The sequence below is a fragment of the Clarias gariepinus genome, chromosome 12, assembly GCF_024256425.1.
Source record: "Clarias gariepinus isolate MV-2021 ecotype Netherlands chromosome 12, CGAR_prim_01v2, whole genome shotgun sequence".
In the NCBI taxonomy this organism is placed as follows: domain Eukaryota; kingdom Metazoa; phylum Chordata; class Actinopteri; order Siluriformes; family Clariidae; genus Clarias; species Clarias gariepinus.
Genome location: NC_071111.1, coordinates 26,047,787 through 26,069,779, shown reverse-complemented (window position 1 = coordinate 26,069,779; position 21,993 = coordinate 26,047,787). Strand labels below are relative to the sequence as shown.

At 38.6% G+C, this 21,993-nt stretch overlaps 2 protein-coding genes across 2 annotated transcripts in view; one reads left to right on the top strand and one right to left on the bottom strand.

Annotated features, from left to right (window-relative positions):
- Positions 1-21,993, bottom strand: part of LOC128534119 (NACHT, LRR and PYD domains-containing protein 12-like) — a 483,267-nt gene that overhangs the window by 238,383 nt on the left and 222,891 nt on the right. The window lies entirely within an intron of this gene.
- Positions 19,474-20,046, top strand: LOC128533832 (uncharacterized protein C12orf56-like). The gene has a single exon (XM_053508089.1). It carries the CDS (start codon positions 19,498-19,500, stop codon positions 19,939-19,941), a length of 444 nt encoding a protein of 147 aa, XP_053364064.1. The 5' UTR covers positions 19,474-19,497; the 3' UTR covers positions 19,942-20,046.

Below are 21,993 nucleotides of genomic sequence, written 5' to 3'. Positions count from 1 at the left end.
CGTGTACTGTTTACTATAACACTGTGACCAAGTGTGTGTGCATAAAACATATTTTATTTTGTGTCTGTATGTGTGTGTGTACAGCATGTGTACTGTTTATTATAACAGTGTGTGCGTGCGTGTAAAGCAAAAGCAAGTCTCATTAGAGAGGTTAAAGATCCATTTTCCCTTTCTCTCTGTATCAGCCTGCACTGATTCCATTATGTGTGCATGTGCGTCATTGGACACCGTGCCCCTTCACACACACACTCCTACTCCTCTCGCCTTCTTACACACAAGCACACACACATAGACAGAGTCTAATGGAGACACTGCTCTGTCACGATTCTCTTCAAACATAAAGTGCCGGTTAATTTGTTTTATTTTTACTTATTATTATGTATTTATTTTTTTGGGTTGTGGAACAAATAATCTGAGTGGTTATTATTTCTTATAGGAAAATTCGCTTTGGTTTATGGGTGTTTTAATATACGTACACGCTTCTGGAACAAATTTGGCTCGCAATCCAAGGTTCCACTGTATACATTTAGTATGGGGTGGTGTACTCTGTAACCATCCTCCGGGACAAACTCTTTTTGTAACTCCTACTATTTAATATAGCAAGATTTCCAAGTTCATTATTGATGAGTTTGGTTTTGGTGTCCTTTCAGCATCTAAAATACAGTATGCTAAGCAGAGCCTTTCATTATAAATGTACTATGAGCACGTTTTTAAGAAACAAAAAACTTATTTAAGACAAAAAATCTTTGGACACTTAATAGTGGCTTAATTAAAGATAACAATAATGTGGTTTTAGTATTTAGTTTGCCGTCCTATTTATCTAGATGAATTTCCCTTTAACAGTGACATTAACAGTGAGGAGACGTTACCTGTGTAGAGGTGAGGAATCTCCAGCTTTAAAATCAATAGGTTGATCCATAGACCCATCACTCTTCATGGAGATACAGCTGGGTGCTGCTGATCCTGATCTCTCTCCCTGGAGTTTACTGTACAACATTATTTGAACTTGTTAATTTATTGAGAGATAAATTTTACTTGCATTGAACAGAATATTTTTTGTCAATAATAGTGAAACACTTTACTATTCACACTTTCAAATGACTTATTTTATATGTGATCACTTAGTAATTTGGATATGGATATTTAATGTCCATAATTCTATAGTAGATTACCGTTTTTTACAGGGTGGAGACACATTATCAGTGTCCAGATCATCAGTCTCCATCTTTGAATTTTTTTATCTACAAACTAGCAGATCCTGAAGAGTCTGATCTCTGTGGATTACACTCCTGGAAAAAAAACAAATGTGTAGTTAAATTCAAATTTAGTTAGGTTAAACTTCCACACAATAATTTTTACATCTTTGACCTAAACAACAACAGTCATCCTTTGGATTAAAAAAATTCTGTGTTACAGAATTAAGCAATCAGCCAGGACACAAGGACTGACCTTTGAAATAAAAATTGGCTAAACTCTACTAAACTCTGACAAAAACACAATAGATCATGTTTTGCTCTAAGCTGGACACCCAGCAAGTTTTATGAAGCTGGCAATAAGAAAGATCGGCCCTAGGTAAAAAAGTAATTGGCTCTAAACCTAATAATAGGCAGTGCCACAGTGAACGTGCTTCACTTTGTCAGACAGGTTCTATTTACATGATTTTTTTTTTTACATATATATTTATTTAAGCAACATCTTTGAATTTAAGTGCTCTGAATTTTGCATGAAATTCTCTTCAGTCCATTTTAAGGTGTGAAATTCAAGGAGTAAAATTTAATACAGGAAAAGTAATCGAGCCAGAACTTAAGCCATTCGTCAGTCACGTGACCCAGGGTAGTAGACATAGCACTTCTATAGCACTTTTAATACCAAAGACGTCTACTTTGATACCGGAGCATTTTAGCGCATAACACCAAGTAGACGTCTTTGATAATGGGGTTATGCGCTAAAATGCCTCCACCCCACCCCCGCCACACATTGCGCTACACTACATAATCTCTATTAAATAATATAATAGCACATGAATTCATAGGTTTATTATGATCAAATATATTACTATTATAATTAACTCTAAGCAATAATAATAGGCAATAATTGTAGGCACGTGACAGCTGTAGTAGTGACAGGAAGTAAAATGTATTTCGCCAGCAAAACAAAATAAATAGAAATAAAATGTTTAATGGTTCAAAAGGTCCTTATAGAAAAAAAAACAGGTTTCATTATATTACAAAATCTAAATAAATTCAGTAAACTCAAAGTATCAAATCCAACCACGAAGTCTGATTTAGTTGGTACCATTAAACATTTTATTTCTGTTTCTATTTATGTTTATGTTATTTCTTTCAATGAACAACGGCATACGGCAAGTAGTGTAGTTTTATGTATCGTAGATTAGTCAAATACATTTTCGTTTCTTTATAAAGAATTGTTGTCTTGGTCATGTATTTTAAAGTCTAAACATTTGCCCAGATCTTGTTACCTTGCTCATAATTGCTAAATACTAGATTTTGTGTTATTGTCGTGGGCCACGTGATAAGCAGAACTGGTAAGAGACACTAAATTGTGCTTAACGGTGGACGGGTAGTCGATAAACGGTTCTTTATAAATTTTGTTTCAGATAATCAAATTAACCCGAATCGTTTAAGATTCGATACAACTCTAACCCAGAGCTAAACATTACATCTTAATAGTGAAGGATTGGAAAAAGCATTGTGGCAATTGGCATTGTGTCCACATTAAAACGTCTACATTTATTGGTGGACAATGCGACCGTCATTCGTTGTCTTTATTATGTAAACCCTACACATAATGGTGGAGAATGCCGGCAGTCCTTCATTGTCATTATCACGTTAAAAACCCTACACCAGGCAACATTTTTCCAGTCTTCAACTGTCCAATTTTAGTGAACTCGTACAAATTGTAGCCCCTTTTTCCTATTTGTAGTGGAGATGAGTGGTACCCGGTGGGGTCTTCTGCTGTTGTAGCCCATCCGCCTTAAGGTTGTGCGTGTTGTGGCTTCACAAATGCTTTGCTGCATACCTCGGTTGTAACGAGTGGTTATTTCAGTCAAAGTTGCTCTTCTATCAGCTTGAATCAGTCGGCCCATTCTCCTCTGACCTCTAGCATCAACAAGGCATTTTTCGTCCACAGGACTGCCGCATACTGGATGTTTTTCCCTTCTCACACTATTCTTTGTAAACCCTAGAAATGGTTGTGCGTGAAAATCCCAGTAACTGAGCAGATTGTGAAATACTCAGACCGGCCCGTCTGGCACCAACAACCATGCCACGCTCAAAATAGCTTAAATCACCTTTCTTTCCCATTCTGACATTCAGTTTGGAGTTCAGGAGATTGTCTTGACCAGGACCACACCCCTAAATGCATTGAAACAACTGCCATGTGACTGGTTGATTAGATAATTGCATTAATGGGAAATTGAACAGGTGTTCCTAATAATCCTTTAGGTGAGTATACACTCAAAAAAATGTTTTTTTTTTTTTGCTGCAGTTCATTTAAAGAAGGCAGATAACGTTTAAATAATCCAATAAATACCTGTTTTATAAAAATACGTGAGTGAGTTAGGTTAATCCTACTTAAAAACCCTTCACATCAAATTTACTAAGCTGTTTTATGTTATCTTAATGTGATTCTGTTTCGTCCTGTTTGGCCCGTCTTATTTTGTGCACTGCGCATGTGCGGGTTTCGGCATCTACCTGAGGAAAACTTCGTGCTGAAAAGGACATCTTATGTTAGGTAAGATTCATATGTCTCTATAAAATATATCATAATGTTAAAAGTTGATGGGTGAATGGGTTGTGGTTTAATCTGAGTTAGTAAACTCGTCTTCAGAACTACATTTCTGAGCTTAACTTAAATTTACCATGCTAAACATTTGACGGTTAGCATTGTTCAAACTAGCTTAGCTGTGTGGTTGTTAGTCACAGAAGCGCCAGACTGTTTGCACTGCACTGTTCCAGAAGCAACTGGTATCCTTCAAAATAGTGGTAAGCGATTGATATGTTAGTGGTAAAATCACATACGTTTCTTACAGTATATCGTATAAAGTATTGGTATGATCATGGACGCGTGCGCGCACACTAGAGGAGGAGTGAGTGAGGGACACAGCGCAAGGTGAGGGCGGCGGTACAGTATGAATTTTCTCCCGGCCAAATTGGAATTAAACACGTTGCTTACTAATACACTAACATTATCAGTATATTCAGCCTTTTTAAACAACATAATAGTTATCTCTGAGTTATAACTATTTTAAACTGTTTTTGATTATTTTTGGTGTTAACGTGCAACATTTCCTATTTTTTATATAAAATGTGTTTACTCGTTGAACTTAATGAATATAAAAAATGTGTTTACTCGTTAAACTTAATGAAAATAGGCTAGAAATGTAGTGTGGTAGTATTTTGCCTAAATAGATATGATGATGATCAAGATTTTATAGGGAAACTGATTGATAAAGAAAAAAAAAAACAATATTGGCACAACCCTAGTCAAATAATTAAATCTTATTCAGATTTTTATAGCAATAATATTTTTGCTATGTTTTTTCCCCATAGCAGGGGGCCTTCAGGGCTTTGATGTGGCAGTGCAAAGAATGTTCTAGATCAGCATCCTCAAGGTCCCTCCTGCTCAAACATTACAGGTTAGACCATGGCCATTATGGCATGAATTACACTTTAAGCTCACAGTGCTTTGCTAACTTGATCTGAAATGCTAACTGAGATGGCAGTGTATAATAACTATAAGTTGTTGTGACTTTGTGTTGTAGTTAAGTGCTGAATTCATCAGGATTACCACTATTTCTTTAGTTTCCAGCTTGATCAGTACTCCACTCAGCTAATCAGAGTCTTCAAAAGGAAGGGGGGCATGGCAGCAAAGAATATCAGTACCAGACTATTCAGTATTTTTATTGCAATAATATTTATGCTATGTTTTTCCCCTTTATTTATTTCCTGTGAATCTTCCTAATGTAAGTTACAGTTGCTTTTATTTTTGGAAATACAGAATCTGGAAAATTTGCTTTGTTAAATAGAACTGTGACTTAATAGAGCTAGTTAAAAGGATTTTTTTTTTATTTTTTTGGTTCATTTGAATGCTGCTAATATTTGTTTGACTGAAAATAAGTAACTGCACTGAATATGAAAAAAGGAAAATTACTAAATGTTTTATAACAGCATTGAAAACAACAATTTAAAGTGTTTAAAAGCAGTTTGCTTGTTTCTCCTGACATCTTGAATAAATGCATTTTTCCAATTGATTATTTGAAAGCATGTGTTTTATTTTAGTTGAACCGAGAAGAATAAAGTTAATTCAAATAAGAAATTTCAAGTATTTAGGATGTTGGTGTTTTGCATAAGTATAAAGTAACAGAATAAGGTCATTTAAATGTACACAGTAGGCTTTAAAGCGACACAACAAACTGTTTCTATTGTTACATGATTAGCTTTGGTTGATTTAACCTAACCCTGTTTATTTGTTTATTCAATCATACCATGTCCAGGTTATTCAAATCATTTTCGTGGAACTGGTTGAAGAAACGGTGTTGGGTTAGATCAACGAGAATTTTTTATTTTGAGTGTATATACAGTGTGTGTATATATACAGTTTGTGTATATTTGTTAGGAAAAAAAATAAATAACATAAATGGAGTCCCCTTTTTCATTTAGTATACTAGAGTTCTCTATTTCAGTTACAGCCAGGTCATGTAAGATATTGCTCTAAACTTTGGTTACCTGTCCTGCAGAGGGCGCCCTTTTATATTAAATACCATTTCTTTTCAGATTTGTTTAAATTGAAATAGAAAATTATTATTTTTAATTACTTTTTGTTCTTCTGGGCACGTACAATATTAAACATGAGCATTGCCATTAGATGTACATTATTGTTCCAGAGTTACCTAACAGCTAATGTTTACCTTAATCTTTAGTTTTTTAAACTACTGTATATGGTGATATCGATACCCGACCAATATGGTCCAATAATATATGGTATATTTATTAATTATATACTGTAGTAATACCCGACCAATACCTGTTTCAGGTTGTACCTGTATCCCACACATTTCCTACATCTGAGTTTTACACCAGTTTAATTTACAATATATCTGCATTATCCTTATATAAAGTCGTTAATAATAAATAAATTACTCACCTTTAGTCACCCGGCCCTGTTGTGTTACATTAATGTCTCAGTTTCCGCTTTAAAGTTTGTATTTTAACTTTTCCAAAACTTCCACAAAATGGAGTCGAGGCTGAAACACTTTCACTTTAGGAAAAATGATTCATTACAGGTGATGAGTCATTCGGGAGTCGACTCTTTAAATCGGTTCATATCCGCGTTTCTGACTTCATTAGCTTTAGAACAGTAAGCTTTAAAACGTGAAGCATTATTATAAGTGTTGGGGAAGTTACTCAAAGTAATCTACTACGAATGAGTAATTACTATTTAAAATTGTTACTTGTTTACATTACTGATACATGTAAAAAGTTATCAGATTACTAATTACGTTACTTTCAAGTTAATACCGCGGTGAAGTTGGTTGGACGTTGGATATTCGAGCTCCGGCGACCAGATTTGTAGCGGAGATTCGCTAATTTGTAGCAGGGATTCGCTAACAAAGTCCGGCGAAAGCACGTCGCCTACTGCGCTCGTTAGGGACCGTCTGCAAATTACTGTCCGACTGAAATACGGATAATATTAATATTATAAACACTGATAACAAATTATTACTTCAAAATCTATTCTAAATTGTCTGTCCACTTCGCCTGCAGCGGGCAAAAAATATTTTGTCAATATTATCGCTTTGTATATTTTAAAGAATTTTCATTGATTTTACTTCAATACCTCTCAGGTCATGTGACCTATTGCCTCAAAATCAATTCTAAAATGTGTGTCCACTTGTCCTGCAGAGGGCACAATCTTTTTTTTTTGTCAATATTATCACTTTTCATTTTTATTAATAATTAATATTTAATAATTCTGCATTTTACTTCAATACCTTTAGATACCTGCAGAGGACAAGTGGACACATTCAATTATCAATATTATCACTTATATTTAAGTCACTTATACTACTTCTTTGTCTTTCGGCTGTTCCCTTTCAGGGTTTTGCCACAGCGAATCATCTGCCTCCATCTAACCCTATCCTCTGCATCCTCTTCTCTCACACAAACTAACTTCATGTCCTCTCTCACTGCATCCATAAATCTCCTCTTTGGTCTTCCTCTAGACCTCCTGCCTGGCAGTTTCAACTTCAGCATCATTCTACCGATATATTTACATTCTCTCCTCTGAACATGTCCAAACCACCTCAATTTGGCCTCTCTGACTTCATCTCTAAAACATATAACATAGGTTGTCCCTCCAATGAACTCATTCTTGATCCTATCCATCCTTGTCACTCCCAAAGAGAACCTCAACATCTTCAGCTCTGCTACCTCCAACTCTGCCTCCTGTCTTTTCTTCAGCGCCACTGTCTCTAAGCCGCAGAACATCGCTGGTCTCACCACTGTCCTGTACACCTTTCCTTTCATTCTAGCTAATACTCTATCGTACCACACACCTGACACTTTTCTCCACCCATTCCAACCTGCCTGTACCCGCCTCTTCACCTCCTTTGAACACTCTCCATTGCTCTGGACCGTTGACCCTAAGTACTTAAAATTCTGCACCTTCTTTACCTCTGCTCCCTGTAGCCTCACCGTTCCTCTTGGGTTCCTCTCATTTACACACATGTATTCCGTCTTGCTGCAGCTAACCTTCATTCCTCTGCTTTCCAGAGCATACCTCCACCTCTCCAAATTTTCCTACACCTGTTCCCTGCTCTTACTGCTCATACTTCTCTGCCACTCCAGACTTCCTCATACAACACCACAGCTCCTCTCTCGACACCCTGTCGTACGCTTTCTCTAGATCTAAAAAGACACAATGCAACTCTTTATTACCTTCTCTGTTCTTCTCCACCAGCATCCTCAAAGCAAATACTGCATCTGATGTACTCTTTCTAAGCATAAAACCATATTGCTGCTCACAAATGCTCACCTCTGCCCTTAACCTAGCTTCCACTACTCTTTCCTACAGCTTCATTGTATGGCTCATTAGCTTTATACCTCTATAATTGCCACAGCTTTGCAGATCTGCCTTGTCTGGAACCTCTTTAGTCCGGATGACATGGAGTCCCAGTTTCCCAAAAAGAACTTAAAATTTTGATTCGTTTGACCACAGGACAGTTTTCTGCTTTGCCACAGTCCATTTTAAATGAGCCTTGGCCCAGAGAAAACGCCTGCGCTTCTGGATCATGTTTAGAGATGTTTTTTTTTGACCTATAGATTTTTAGCCGGCAACGGCGAATGGCACGGTGGATTGTGTTCACCAACAATGTTTCCTGAGACCATGTTGTGATTTCCTTTACAGTAGCATTCCTGTATGTAATGCAGTGCCGTCTAAGGGCCCGAAAATCACGGGCATGCAGTATGGTCTTCCGGCCTTGACCCTTACGCACAGAGATTGTTCCAAACTCCCTGAATCTTTGGATGATATTATGCACTGTAGACTTCTGGGAGACACTGCCATTCTAAGAGATGATATTATGCAATCTTGACTTCTGAGAGACACTGCCACTCTAAGAGGCTCTTCTTATACTCAATCATGTTGCCAATTGACCTAATAAGTTGCAAATTGGTCCTCCAGCTGATTTTTATATGTACATTTAACTTTTCCGGCATCTTATTGCTACCTGTCACAACTTTTGGAATATGTGGCTCTCATGAAATCCAAAATGAGCCAATATTTGGCATGACATTTCACTTTCATTTCACACTTTCTCACTTTCAACATTTAAAATGTTATCTATATTCTATTCTGAATTAAATATTGAAATTTGAAACTTCCACTTTATTGCATTCTGTTTTTATTCATAATTTGTACAATGTCGCAACTTTTTTGGAATCAAGTTTGTAAATGTGTACTGGGTTTTCCATGTATACATGCAAGTGTGCATAAGCTATGCAGCAAAATCTTGTGTGAGCGCCCTGGGAGTTGCATCCTAATGTCAGCAGTTTCTAACCTGTTACTTGAAGACCTGGAGGCTGGAAAAAATCCTTAGAAAAACAAGAGGGCCCTTCATACAATATGATGTATTAGGGCTGATATCATAGTGCTCGGTCTCTAAAAAATAACCTGTGCCATGTTGTAGTGCGGACTGGGTATTCCGTTGTGTCGACCCCTTGCCGGGAGCAGCCGAAAGAACAACAACAACAACAACAGAAGAACATGAGGCTCCTTCACACACTATGATGACATAGGGCTGATATCATAGTGCTTGGGCCCTAATTATAATAACCCTTAGAAGAACAAGAGTGCCCTTCATACACTGTAACGTAATAGGGCTGATGTTCATAGTGTTTGGGCCCTAATAATCTGTACATGGGTATCACATTGAGACACCCTAACTTAAGTTAAGCCTTTATTTGTCACATGCTGTACATTACTGCGCACAAAAAAAAAAATCTTCACATACCAGAGAGCAGGGTCAGCCACGATATGGCACCCCTGGAGCAGATAGGGTTAAGGGCCTAGCTCAAGGGCTCAACAATGGCACCCTGGTGGAGATGTGGCTTGATCCACCGACCATCTGATCAGTACTTCAGTTTTGTATGCCTGCAAATTCTATTATACAGTACAGATGAACCAGCCCTGGTTGCTACTGAAGAAGTGCTGCTTGACTACATGTCATTTGCTATTGCCTAAAGAGTGGGCACATCACTATGAAAAGGTTAATCACTGCTACTGAAAAAAGACCTAGAAGGTATTGAAGTAAAATGCAGAATTATTAAATATTAATTATTACTCAATATGAAAAGTGATAATATTGACAAAAAAGGTTGTGCCCTCTGCAGGACAGGTGGACACACATTGTAGAATAGACTTTGAGGCAATAGATTATTTATTTATTTTAAATATGTTCATAATATTAACATTATCCGTATTTCAGTCATACAGTAATTTGCAGATGAATCAGCGAATCACTGCTACAAATTGGAAATCTGTTGGTTTATTACACGTACATTAGCTGTGTGATGATAGATGTGATACTGATTGATTCTAAATATATTTAAGGTTATACTTTGTAATTTATTATAGCATGTAACTCAAGGGTACTCGTGATAACCACCATACACTTTTTTTACCCACTCAAACATCCAGTTCTATGGTGTACATATCAAACACACAGGTACAGAGATTATAGGACATCACACTCATAGTTATTCATCTTATTCACATCTATCTATCTATCTATCTATCCATCTATCTGTCTGTCTATCTATCTATCTGTCTGTCTGTCTGTCTGTCTGTCTATCTGTCTATCTATTTATCTATCTATCTCAGCACCCACATATGATGGGGAAACATGATATCCTGAAATCCATGATATACCCATGATAAAACAGACATATCACTGTATTACCTAAGCACGCATGTCTCTGGGGCAATTTCAGACATCCCTGATACTTCCACAGCCAGTAGGAGGAGGGAAACCTGTATGTATGTTTGGATGCTGTCTTCCCCACTCTCATTGATCACTCAGGTTTGTTGATGGTGAGGTGATTGGTTGCCTTACATCTCTGGAAGCCCTCATGTTTGTGTTTCCTTCTGGCTCTCCCTTTTTAGTTATGCTGTCATAGTTAGTCCTGCCGGAGTCTCTGCTTGCACTCTGCACTAAATATACATTCACTTTTTACATTGTTCGACTGTGACCATACTTAACTGTTATTTCTCCATCTCTTTTGCTCTCTCCTTTTCTGCTCTCTCCTCTCTCTCTCTCTCTCTCTCCCTCTCTCCTTTTTTCTCTACCTATCTCTCTGTCGAGCTATACATGTCGCTCCTGAGCTGCCAGTGATCCAGACCCCCTCTGCCCGCTGGACCTCTCTAACTCATCCTGGAGTCCTGCTTCTGGTTGGAGATCTCATCACATGGATGCCCCCGTGTGGTCTGCCTGGAATGCGTGTGGTGACTGGGGTTGGTTCCATTTTTCCATGAAGGTGGTCCTGTCCTCGACTGATGCAGACTGCTGTTCTCTGAGGACCTGTGACTTCAGTCGCTCAATAGTTCAGGACTGGAATTTCTCACAGTCTACCTGAGCCTCCAGGAACAAACTGGACTTTAATCTTACACATCTCCTCTTATACTGAACTTCCAGTCTCGCATATTATTATGCACATCAATCACTGCTATCTGTTTTCACCCAGATGAGGATGGGTTCCCTGTTGAGTCTGGTTCCTCTCAAGGTTTCTTTCTATTACCATCTCAGGGAGTTTTTCCTTGCCACTGTCGCCGTCGTCCTAGGCTTGCTTATCAGGGACAATCATATAATTTTGATTAATACACATTCACATTTCATACAAACTTAATTCTTTTGATTGTGTAAAGCTGCTTTGTGATGATGTACAGTAGTTGATCAATTGGAATGGTTATTACCGTCGCGCTCACCGCCGCGTGAAAACGTCAGCGGCCAAAATAAATTAGTTGCATTTCAAAGTCATTCGTAAAATGGCCGCCAGGTGGCGCAAAGTGACATTTTCGCTCGTTGCCGTAAATACAACAGTGACCGTTATACAGCGTATCTCTGTATCTGTTTATTGTTATTTAAGTTCTGGATTATTTCAGGTACTTTAAACACATTGTTGGGTTGCTCATGTTGGCTCATATGAGATGTAGTTTACAAATGAACACCTGGTTGGGTTATTTTGACCCAACAACTGGTTTATTCATTATTCTTTCCTTTCTCCAAATATCAGCCTGCAGAATGTTTGAAATATTACTGTTATTGTGTCACAGGTGTAGTTTTAAGAGTTGTTTAGGCAGGAATGCGTGTGTATACAGCTCAAAACCTCCATCAGTTGTTAAAGATAGCGGCTATTTAGAAAAAATGCCCAGTGATTTCTGAGCTTCAGGAAATCTCCCGGCGCTCTGCGCATAACACCGGGCCAACTCATGTCGGAAAGAATTTATAAACGGTTTCTAAACATGGGCTATTGTTTTTTTTTTTTTACTTATAGTATTTGTTAATTTAATTTAAATGAGGTTTGGGCTCAGGACTTCAGAATCGTAATTCTCCTCTTTAATTTACTCCATAGTTTTAATCAGCGCTCAGCCGCATGCATTAAGTTTTCCAGAGCGCACCGGCAGAAGTAGACTAATGATTATGAACGCGTCTGGAAAACAGCAAGCAGACTTAAAAAAAAACGTTTGCGTTCATTTTCTGACGCGCTCAAGTTCACCAAAAACAAAACAGAGCAGCACAGCTTACAACACTTACAAAATCACAACACTTACAAAATCACAACGTTTTTTCGTTATTGTGAGTGCGCTTAAATAAAAGTTAAGTCTTATAAAGGCATGTAGTCTTATATAGTTTTATTATATAGTTTTTGCACATTAATCTGACAGCAGTTTTTTCAGCCTGTCACGGCGTGCGCCCAAATCAATATCGCTCCTCGCTCACTAGTTAGGCGGCCTCCCCTTCAGACATGCGAAGCAGCGGGACCGCAGAATTACACATGACTGGTGAGCTATCGTTACTATGGTTGCCCGGGCTTGCACCCCGCGCTATAAAATACTCGGGGTTTGTTGGGCTACAGTGGATTTTACTACGCGCTGTGTATGCAGCGCGCGTGCAACAACGCGGAAGTGCAGCATGCAAGCAGGGCAAATGGAACGCGCCCCGGTGACTTCAAAGGAGCGAGAGGTGGGAGGGGGCCATCCGCGGAGAGCAGAGTCAGCGCGAGCAGACGGATGGCCATTGCACTCACACCGCGTAGTAAAATCCACTGTAACCCAACAAACCCCAATCATCACCAGCCGTGCCTTATTCCGTCATGTCATGTGGGCATTATAAGCTTTGTATTGAAAACTTCTAACTAAAAAGTGGCAGCTGGCACGCCTAAAAATAGACGCAGGTTATTTTTTTAATAGTCTAAATAAAAACCCTCCGATTTAATTTCCTATAGTCTAACCAGCGCTCAACCGCACGCATAGTTTTCCCGAGCGCGAGGAATTTTTTTGTGCTAAATAATGTTTATGCAGTATAAGAATTCCTATTAATCCTGGGTTGTTCTTTTAGTGTCACTATAGTGCTTTACAATGCCAGACAACATTCAAATACAAATGATTCACCCTCCCCAGGTGTGAATCGGCTGTTCTCACCTATACATTCAGAGAAACTGTAATGGACCTCTCCACACTTTAAAAACCTCTTGAATCTGAGGCTCTTCTGGAGACTTTCAGTGATTTCAATTTGTGTAATTTTAATCTCCTGGATTCTAGATTCTAAAGTTGACATTGTTACCTTTTTTAATCATTGGAATGGAAGAACTTGTTATTTTCCTTATGATAGCATAAATTGCATTGTTTTTAATCAGTCTATACACAATAATATTATTTGGTATTTATTTATTTATTTATTTTTTAAACGGGTATGGGGGCTATCTTGGTTCATTAATCTCCGTGCCTGGTTTAGTATTCAGTGCGCATCTGTTATATTACAACTATCATAACACTCAAATACCTTTTATTGGGGGTTAAGTGACTGATGTGCCTAACATTTTTCAGCTGAGCCTTTGTTTCACTGAAAACGACCGCGACACCCCCCTCTCTCTCTCTCACACACACACACACACACACACAGAGCCGAACAAATCATTAGCACGTCCCTCCCCCAAACAGCACAGACATTTACTTACACCTGAACTGAGTTGTTTGAGTAACATGGGTCGAACCCGTTACAAATCATAACAGTCTACTGCATTTCATTCTTATAATAACGCAAAAACACAAGCGGAGCGGAATGACCGACATCAGCTGACGCAGTAGAACGTCCTAACACTGTTTTAATTTTATGGTAATTTATTTCAGTTAATAAATCTACTATAAATTTAAAGAACACAAGAAATAAGATGACATAAATCCATACACGCTTTTTTTCTACAAGTGATAGAATCAAAAGGCTCACTGTGTTAACATTTATTGTGCTTAAATTTGATCCTAATAAGATTTGATTTAATTTAAATTCTAGAACAGTGGCAGCTGGAACACCTAAAACAGATGCAGGATTATTTTTTTATAATCTAAATAAAATGCTGTTTTAAACGTGGGCTATTGTTATTTACATGCAATATTTGTTAATTTAATTTAAATGGGGTTTGGTCTCCGGAATGTTGAGCATCAGGATCCTCTTCTTTACTTTCCTACGTAGAATCAGCGCTTAATCGCACGCATTAAGTTTTGTAAATTCGTTTAATGTTTAATAGTAAATAATGACCCCCGTTGCGCTGTACCACCGCTCGGAAAACCTTATGAAATACAAGTTTAGGACAATTATGATGATCTGCCACGGCGTGCGCGTGTGATGGGTGTACGCCCAAATCTACTATAACTACTCCCTCACTCCGTAGGCTCCCTGAATAGGCAGCAAAGGGACGGGAGCCGCGTATTTGTGCCGGCTGGCGATAATTAACGTTAATATGATCTCGGGCTTGCTCCGCATTATAAAAGCAAGGCGCGGAGGTTTGTCTGAGGTCTGGGAAGTACGTGATGTAATGGAGAATATGAAAGAAGCATGTCAGTGGGGAGATGTGACGCGGCCCAGGCGCTTTAAACAAGGGCACTAGAATTCCGCCCTTTGATCTCCGCGCTGAGGACAGCGCGAGAAAGAGCTGCGCGAGCTCCCGCGGCATCTTCACTCCCGTACCGCGCCCGCCCTCGCAGCCCCGCTGCCGAAGAGGAAAAGTGTGGTTAGGTTTTTGCGTCAGCGAGAACTCGCGCCGGCCATCGACAGCGGGAGAAGCGCCGTCACGAGGGAGCGTGCAGGAGCGCTGCCTCCGCGTGCTCAGTTCTGCCACTCGCACCAACACTTAGCATCAGCTGTGTGCCCGCATGCCAGTGTGGCACAGCCCCCGGAACTGCACATGCACAACCTTTATCCCATTCTTTCCTTTCTCCCTTCAACACTTTCCTTCCCCATTTTGCCTAAATAAATTACTCTTTTCCCGTAAGACCTCTCCTCGTGTCCGTGCTTTATGGTGCCGCCCGTGCAACATGGGTCGAATCCGTTACAGATCATAACAGTCTACTGCATTTCATTCTTATAATAACGCACAAACACAAGCGGGGCTGAATGACCAACATCAGCTGACGCAGTAGAACGTCCTGACAATGTTATAATTTTTATGGTCATTTATTTTAGTTAATAAATCTACTATAAATTTAAAGAACACAAGATATAAGACGACACAAAACCCTACACGCGTCTTTTCCAATTACACGTGATAAAATTTAAAGGCTCACTGTGTTAACATTTATTTTGTTTAAATTTGATCCTAATAAGATTTAATTTAATTTAAATTCTACATTTGTATCGTCATTTTAGTTCTGTGATTATAAATTTGTTTTACTACAATGTTTTACTTGATTTTATCCGCTACTACGTGCAGTTCTAAAACTCTGTGTCTCATTAATCCAGCAGAGAATGAACTAAGGCATGAGGCGTCAGCCTGTAGTTATATAGCGCCACTCAGCGGTAAAAGCCAGCAAACGCACAAAGCCAAACGGTACCGCCGAGCGCGGCGACGGTAGGACCTACAGTCCGATTGATTAACCACTGTAAATCGTTAAAAGCGCTATACAAATAAAATTGAATTGAAACCGATTTTCCTGATTTAATTTAAAAGACAGTGTTTTTTAAACCATTCTGATCGCTATTTTATCTTTGCTACGGGCACACATATCTCTGAGTCAGTTTCAGACATCCCTGATACTTTCACAGCCAGTAGGGAGGGGGAAACAGATTTTCCTGATCGCCAGAAAAATATGTTCCCCACACTTCAATTCAAAAGGCAGTGCTTTTGAAACATTATTTTATTGTGTGTGTATGTATATGTGTATACCTGTATGTGCACACATGTGTGTTGGGGGTATCTGTTCAAAAGGCTTAGGTACAGTGTTATCTGTAGTACAAATGTTATACAGTGGAGCAAATAAGTATTTAGTCAGTCACCAATTATGATCAAGATTATTTTGTGCCTCAGTATGTAGATGGTTCTTTGTTTATTTTAATGCTATGTGGCATGATTTTGATGAGCAGTGTGACACTGTGCCAAGTAGTGTGTCTTGCGTGTAGTGAAGTGCAGCTCTTCTGCTGCAATGTAAAATGTCATACAGTAAAAAATGACATTTCAGATAGGACATTTCTGTTCAGTACATAGACATTTCTAAAACATAGATTTACCCACACACAAACGTTAATGCTGAGCACCTGCTTTACAAGTCCATGGGTATGATGGCACTATTGCTAATGTATCAGAAAGAGTTTATGAATATAAACCTGTGATTTGAAACTAGCTTTAATGTCTGTGCACTGCAGTTATAGAAAATGTATTAATATATTTTGTTATTGCTATAATCTAGAGAAATTAACGAAAAAATGTCATGATCTAGGGGTACTAGGCTGTTGTTAATGTGGCCTTACAGGTAGGCATAGGCGCAGAGGGGGATGGTGGTATTAAAAAAAAGTCTTTATTTACCCAAAACAGTCACTAATCAAGACATTAAATAAAAGAAACTAATCAAACAAGTCAAGAACTCCAACTAAAGACAGAGCTTACATAACCTATGCTCTGTAGCATTACACATAACATAGGCTCCAGAGCGTTACACAGGCTCTTTAGGTTTACACACATAATATAGGCTCTGTAGCTTTAAATAAGAGGTTAAGAGCGCACAAACAAACTAGGCATGGAGCTGAAACAAGACAAGACCACAGACAGGACGAGACCAGAGAGAACATGATGGAAAAGGCTAGGAGCTAAACGTCCAAATATCTAAACTGACACCTAGCTAAACATACCCCATAGCTACACATACAGGAATAACACATTAGGGACACAAACAATACTCACAAAACTTGATACTAACACAACACTTCACGATACGGAATCAGCTCCACACACACTAAAACACAGCGATCACACTTATGATCTCTACACTAGAGCCTTGGGAGGAGCTAGGGTTCCTAGGGTTAGTTAGACAAAATTAAAATACAAACCAAAAAGCCCACATCAGAGACAGTGAATACAAACAATGATCGACCCAGTTGCCCAAAATAAACAGCTATTTATAGAAGATCTAATGAGCTACCTCGGTTCAGGTGAGCACCCGCATCACGTGACCGAGGTGCCTTCTGGGAAACTTAGTCTGCCAAACAAAACTACACAAACAAAACAGTGACCTCTAGTGGTGGTCCCTTACAAATTGAGTAGATATTCATCTTGTGCAGGAAGGAAACCGTATCTAAATTTCTGCTACTAATGTACATTATAGACTGTAGTATTTAACTCAATTACTTTCATATTTAAGTCAATTACAGAATCTCAAAAAATATTTTCAACAAATTAACTGGGTTAACCGCTGAAACTATCTTAGCCCGTGTTTTAACAGCTGGGTTATTTTTTTCATCAGGAGTTAAAGGTATAATAGGGCTTTTTTTTCTTACTAGTACAAATAATGTGAAAACTGTGAAAGAGTGGTTCTGGGAGCATGAAGAATCATTTTGACGATAATCATTTAAAGATAACTGATTGAAATCTTAGAGTCTGAGAAGGATTTTTTTTTTTTTTTTGGCCAGGCAGTGTACTGTATGTAAAGTGGTTTAGAAACAACACTCTAAGCCATTGTCTGAGAGCATGTGTATTGTGTAAGTGGAATAATACACAGATGTGAAATTTTTGTTTGTATTTGGATTGATTTCTCATTTTTATTTTACCCCCGCGATGCCCCTTCACATCCACTTGAACTATTATGAAGAGAATCGTACAAGTTTATATGTAATGAGTTGTAATCTGGGTTTCAGCAGTTGATTGAGATGAAAGTGATGTCATGGTCAGTCCTTGCTAACGGCAACTCTAGTTCTTATGCTAACTCTACACAGACATGCACGAAGTAAATAGACACCAAAACTTTTAATATTATTATCACTCCTATTTTTGTCATTATCAGTAGTTTTTTTTTTTTTATGCCTAAAAGTGACAATTCCATAGAATTTCCTAATTTTCAAAGAGAGTTTTTTTTTACAGTCTAAATGTATGTTTTCCTTAATTTCTAAGTGAGCAGTGCTGGAGGATCTGAGGGAACATAGTTTAGTGCGCGGTGTGATTAGAGCTGAGAGGTAAGTGTAGGCCATTTTTAGCTTCGTAGGCAAGCATCAGGATATGGAAGTTGATGCAGGCAGCTACAGAAAGCCAGTGCAGAAGCTGGGTGGTGTAGGAGAAGTTAGGAAGATTGAAAACAAAATGTGGAGCTGCATTCTGGATCAGGTGCAGAGGATGATGGGTGGACAGGGGCAGAGCTGTCAGGAGTGAGTTGCTGTAGTCCAGTCTTGAAATAACAACGGACTGAACAAACACCTGTGTAGCCTGAGTAGAAAGAAAATTGGAGAATTCTTCTGATGGTGTAAAAAGCATTTTGACCATATAGCACACTATAGAAGGGATTTATAATCTCACTATCTGCTATCCAGTCTGCTTCAACTCAAGATTCAAGGATTCAAGGATTCTTTATTGTCATACCAGCACACTTCCTTGTTCTGGTACGAAATTAGGACCCATGTCCCGTTTAAGCCACAGAGATAGCATAGTAATATAAATATGAGGGTGTGTATGTGTATATACATGAATATAAATAAGATCAGTCAGAGATATATTATGCAGGAATTTAGACATAAACTATACATAGTGTATTGCACATTTTCAGAGACTGTATTGCACACATTGTACATTCGACTTATAGGGTTATATATGTATTGCACCATAGAGTTATATATTATACCAAAGATATAGAGATATGTTGTAATAAAATACTATCCAAAGTTAGCAGTTTGTGATTGTGTTTGATTGTGTTTAATGGGAGAGGACCTACAGAGCACGGCTAGAGTTCAGTATTTCTTCCATCAGAATCATTTAATTCTTATTCATCTTCACACCTTTATTCCTTATAAGCTTATTTTTCTTCACCATTGTTTTTTAATGCAGCTCTAAATAAGAAGTCTTGGTATCATGAGCACATTTTCCACATATTAATGATAACTGTAAAGTCACACAATGTCGGACCTGTTACATCCACAAGAGGGCGCTGGTGCGCATACCTGTTCTGTTGTAGACAAAAAACACTCATTTGTAATAGTAACAATAATGTTAACAATTTGTTTACCGTTTAGAAGTGTTTTTGATGTGTTTGCTTATTTCCGATAATATATCTGTGTGAGTGTGTGTTTCCCCTGAGTTCTGAGCAGCACTTCCCTGAGGGACTGTTTTCAGTCTAAACCTCTCTGTACTACAGTGTGGAGCCTTTCAGATCAGAGCTGTGTGTGTGTGGAGTGTGTGAGGAGTGTGTGAGAAACACACACAGTAAATGAGCTGATGTGTGTGAGAGCAGATGATGGAAGGCAGTGTGGAGCAGACTGACTCAGGTGGACTCCATGTCCAGTCCCATCTCGGACACTTCTCTCTCTGTCGGAACAACAGCAAACTGGAGACGTTTCTGAAGAGACACTCTCACCGGGACGTGCACGAGCGGATTCACTACTACGAGTCGTGTGTCGTGGTTTCTGAGGAACTCGACAAGGTGTTTCTGCACGTGCTGCTCACCGACGACTCGATTTACCTGAGCGAGTATCAGCCTCGGACCCTCAGCAGGGCTCTGCACTTCAGCCTCATTCTGTACATCCAGCTGCTCAGTGCAAATACAACTCCACTCATCTCACACTCAGGAATAAAGATACTCACCTCTACTGTCTCCTGGTTATTCACTGTGGACTGGTTTTGTAGTTATGATGAAGCTTTAATTAGCTTTACAAAATACAAGGTCGCTCTCTTGTAGTGTAGAGATTAATAAATATGGGAGCTAAGGAGCATTATTATGGTACACTAATGCTATAGATGAGTACAATTTTAATTGGTTAATTTATTAGCAGTAATCAAACAATGATTAAAGATTAACATCCCTACAGTAGTTTTGATTATCTTTTGCAATCTTGTACAGGAATCAGTGAGGTTCTGCTCGGTCCTGACAGGAGAACGTCTCCAGCTTCTAATAGGTCCAGACTTCACTCACTAAGTCTTCACCTCCCAGTCTCACACTCCCGAGTGTTTACATGATTGGGATTGCGTTCAGAAATGTGTTAGTCCAAGAATTAGGCAAAAATATATGATTTACGTTCTTTGCTCTTAACTTGTTTTACTAACTCTTTAGTACAGAATGCAGAATGTAGTTAACCTGGTTAATGATATGAAGACATTAAGAACACTTTGATTTGTTAAAAATGTAAATAATGTTGACTTCCAACCTCTAGATTGTAATATTGATGGATTTGAAGTGAGAGAACACACTTTTAAGTGTATTCATATGAGTCTGTGTGTGTTAGGAAAACAGTTATGGAATGTTTGGAACTAGTTTTTGATCAGCTGTTAAATGTAATTTGAATTTTATATTTTTAATTTTTCTAAATCCTGTATATTTAATTGAATTAATGGTATTTATTTGAAAGATGCTCATAGTTCGTTCAGAAGGACACTTTAACGGTGATCTTTGATTAAGTCATCTTGATTAATGACTCTTTTTTGATGCTCCCAATCTCTGGGTCAGCCGCCCTCAGCTCACTCCACAGTAATGTACTAACACACAACACCGTGTTTTACAGCATTTGGCAATCAATAAACTCGTCCCGTCTCTGACAGCCACGGTGAGGTTCTGTTGTTCTGCCTGCTTATCTCCACCTTACATGTTTTTACTGACAGACTTGTGTACAATGGCTTGAAAGGACACGACTGATCACTGCAGTGTTTATCATCTGCCTGCTTTAGCTGCTTATAGAGATTATAGAGGTTTTCACTACAGCCATCTACTGTAAATACAAGATAGTGGTTTACTGTTGCTGCTTGGAAACTAAACTGTTCTGATCAAACAGACCAGCAGAAGCTTTATTACTGAGTGATAAGTGAAGTCAGAAGGTCAGCATCACTCATTATTTTTCCTCTTTTTGTAATAAACTGCTGCAACTAATTTCAAATGATAAGATTTACTCTCACTCTTCGTCTCTTCCTCTGTCTCTGTACAATGCTGAAGGACACTGTAGCGCTTTATGGTTGTTTTACAAGTGTTTATTCCCAGCGCTGAGCCCCATTGGGAGGCAGAGTATCAGGAGGGGAGGGTGAATGTTATCCTGGAGACAGAGACATGAAGGGGGTTTGTGGTGCAAGTAAGCATTAGAGAAAGACTGAATAGAAAAGAAAGACAGGATGATTACGAGGATGATGGAGATGATTAGAATATGTGTGTGTGTACTTTACCTACACACACACACGTTAGGTGTGCTTCATAGAAAAAAAAACTGATTTTACTACTTGGACTTTTAATTGAACTTGATTAAAATGATGTACACAGGGTTTTGTTTTACACGTGAAGGAATGATGTCTGAAATGAGAGAGAGAGAGAGAGAGAGAGAGAGAGAGTTTTAGAGATTTTAAACATTTTATTGTGAAACAATTTAAGGAAAGAAACTATTTACGGTTTTCCTGTTCATAGTCTCACACTCTGTGGTCATGAGACTGTGTGTGTGTTCATTGTGTTACTCTGACCCAGGCTACTGTCCGTGTCCATGTCCTGTATTCTCTCCTTACTGGGAGCAGCTTTCAGTTTCTTCTTACCTGATGTGAGAGTTTTGAGCTTTTTTACTTTTCCCTGGAAAAAAGTGTGTTAACCCCCTGTCTCTTCCCTCTTTCAGTCAGCTGTAAAAACCTGTGTGTGTGTATGTGTGTGTGTGTGTGTACAGTATGTGTGTACAGTATGTGTGTGTGTGTGTGGTTCTCCCTGTGTGTGTGTGAGTGTATGTGTGTGTGTGTCGTACTCCCTGTGTGTGTGTGTGTGGTGCTG

Bases quoted from the DNA above. Each gene is read 5' to 3' on its own strand.
- LOC128533832 (XM_053508089.1), top strand. From the start codon at position 19,498: ATGATGGAAGGCAGTGTGGAGCAGACTGACTCAGGTGGACTCCATGTC.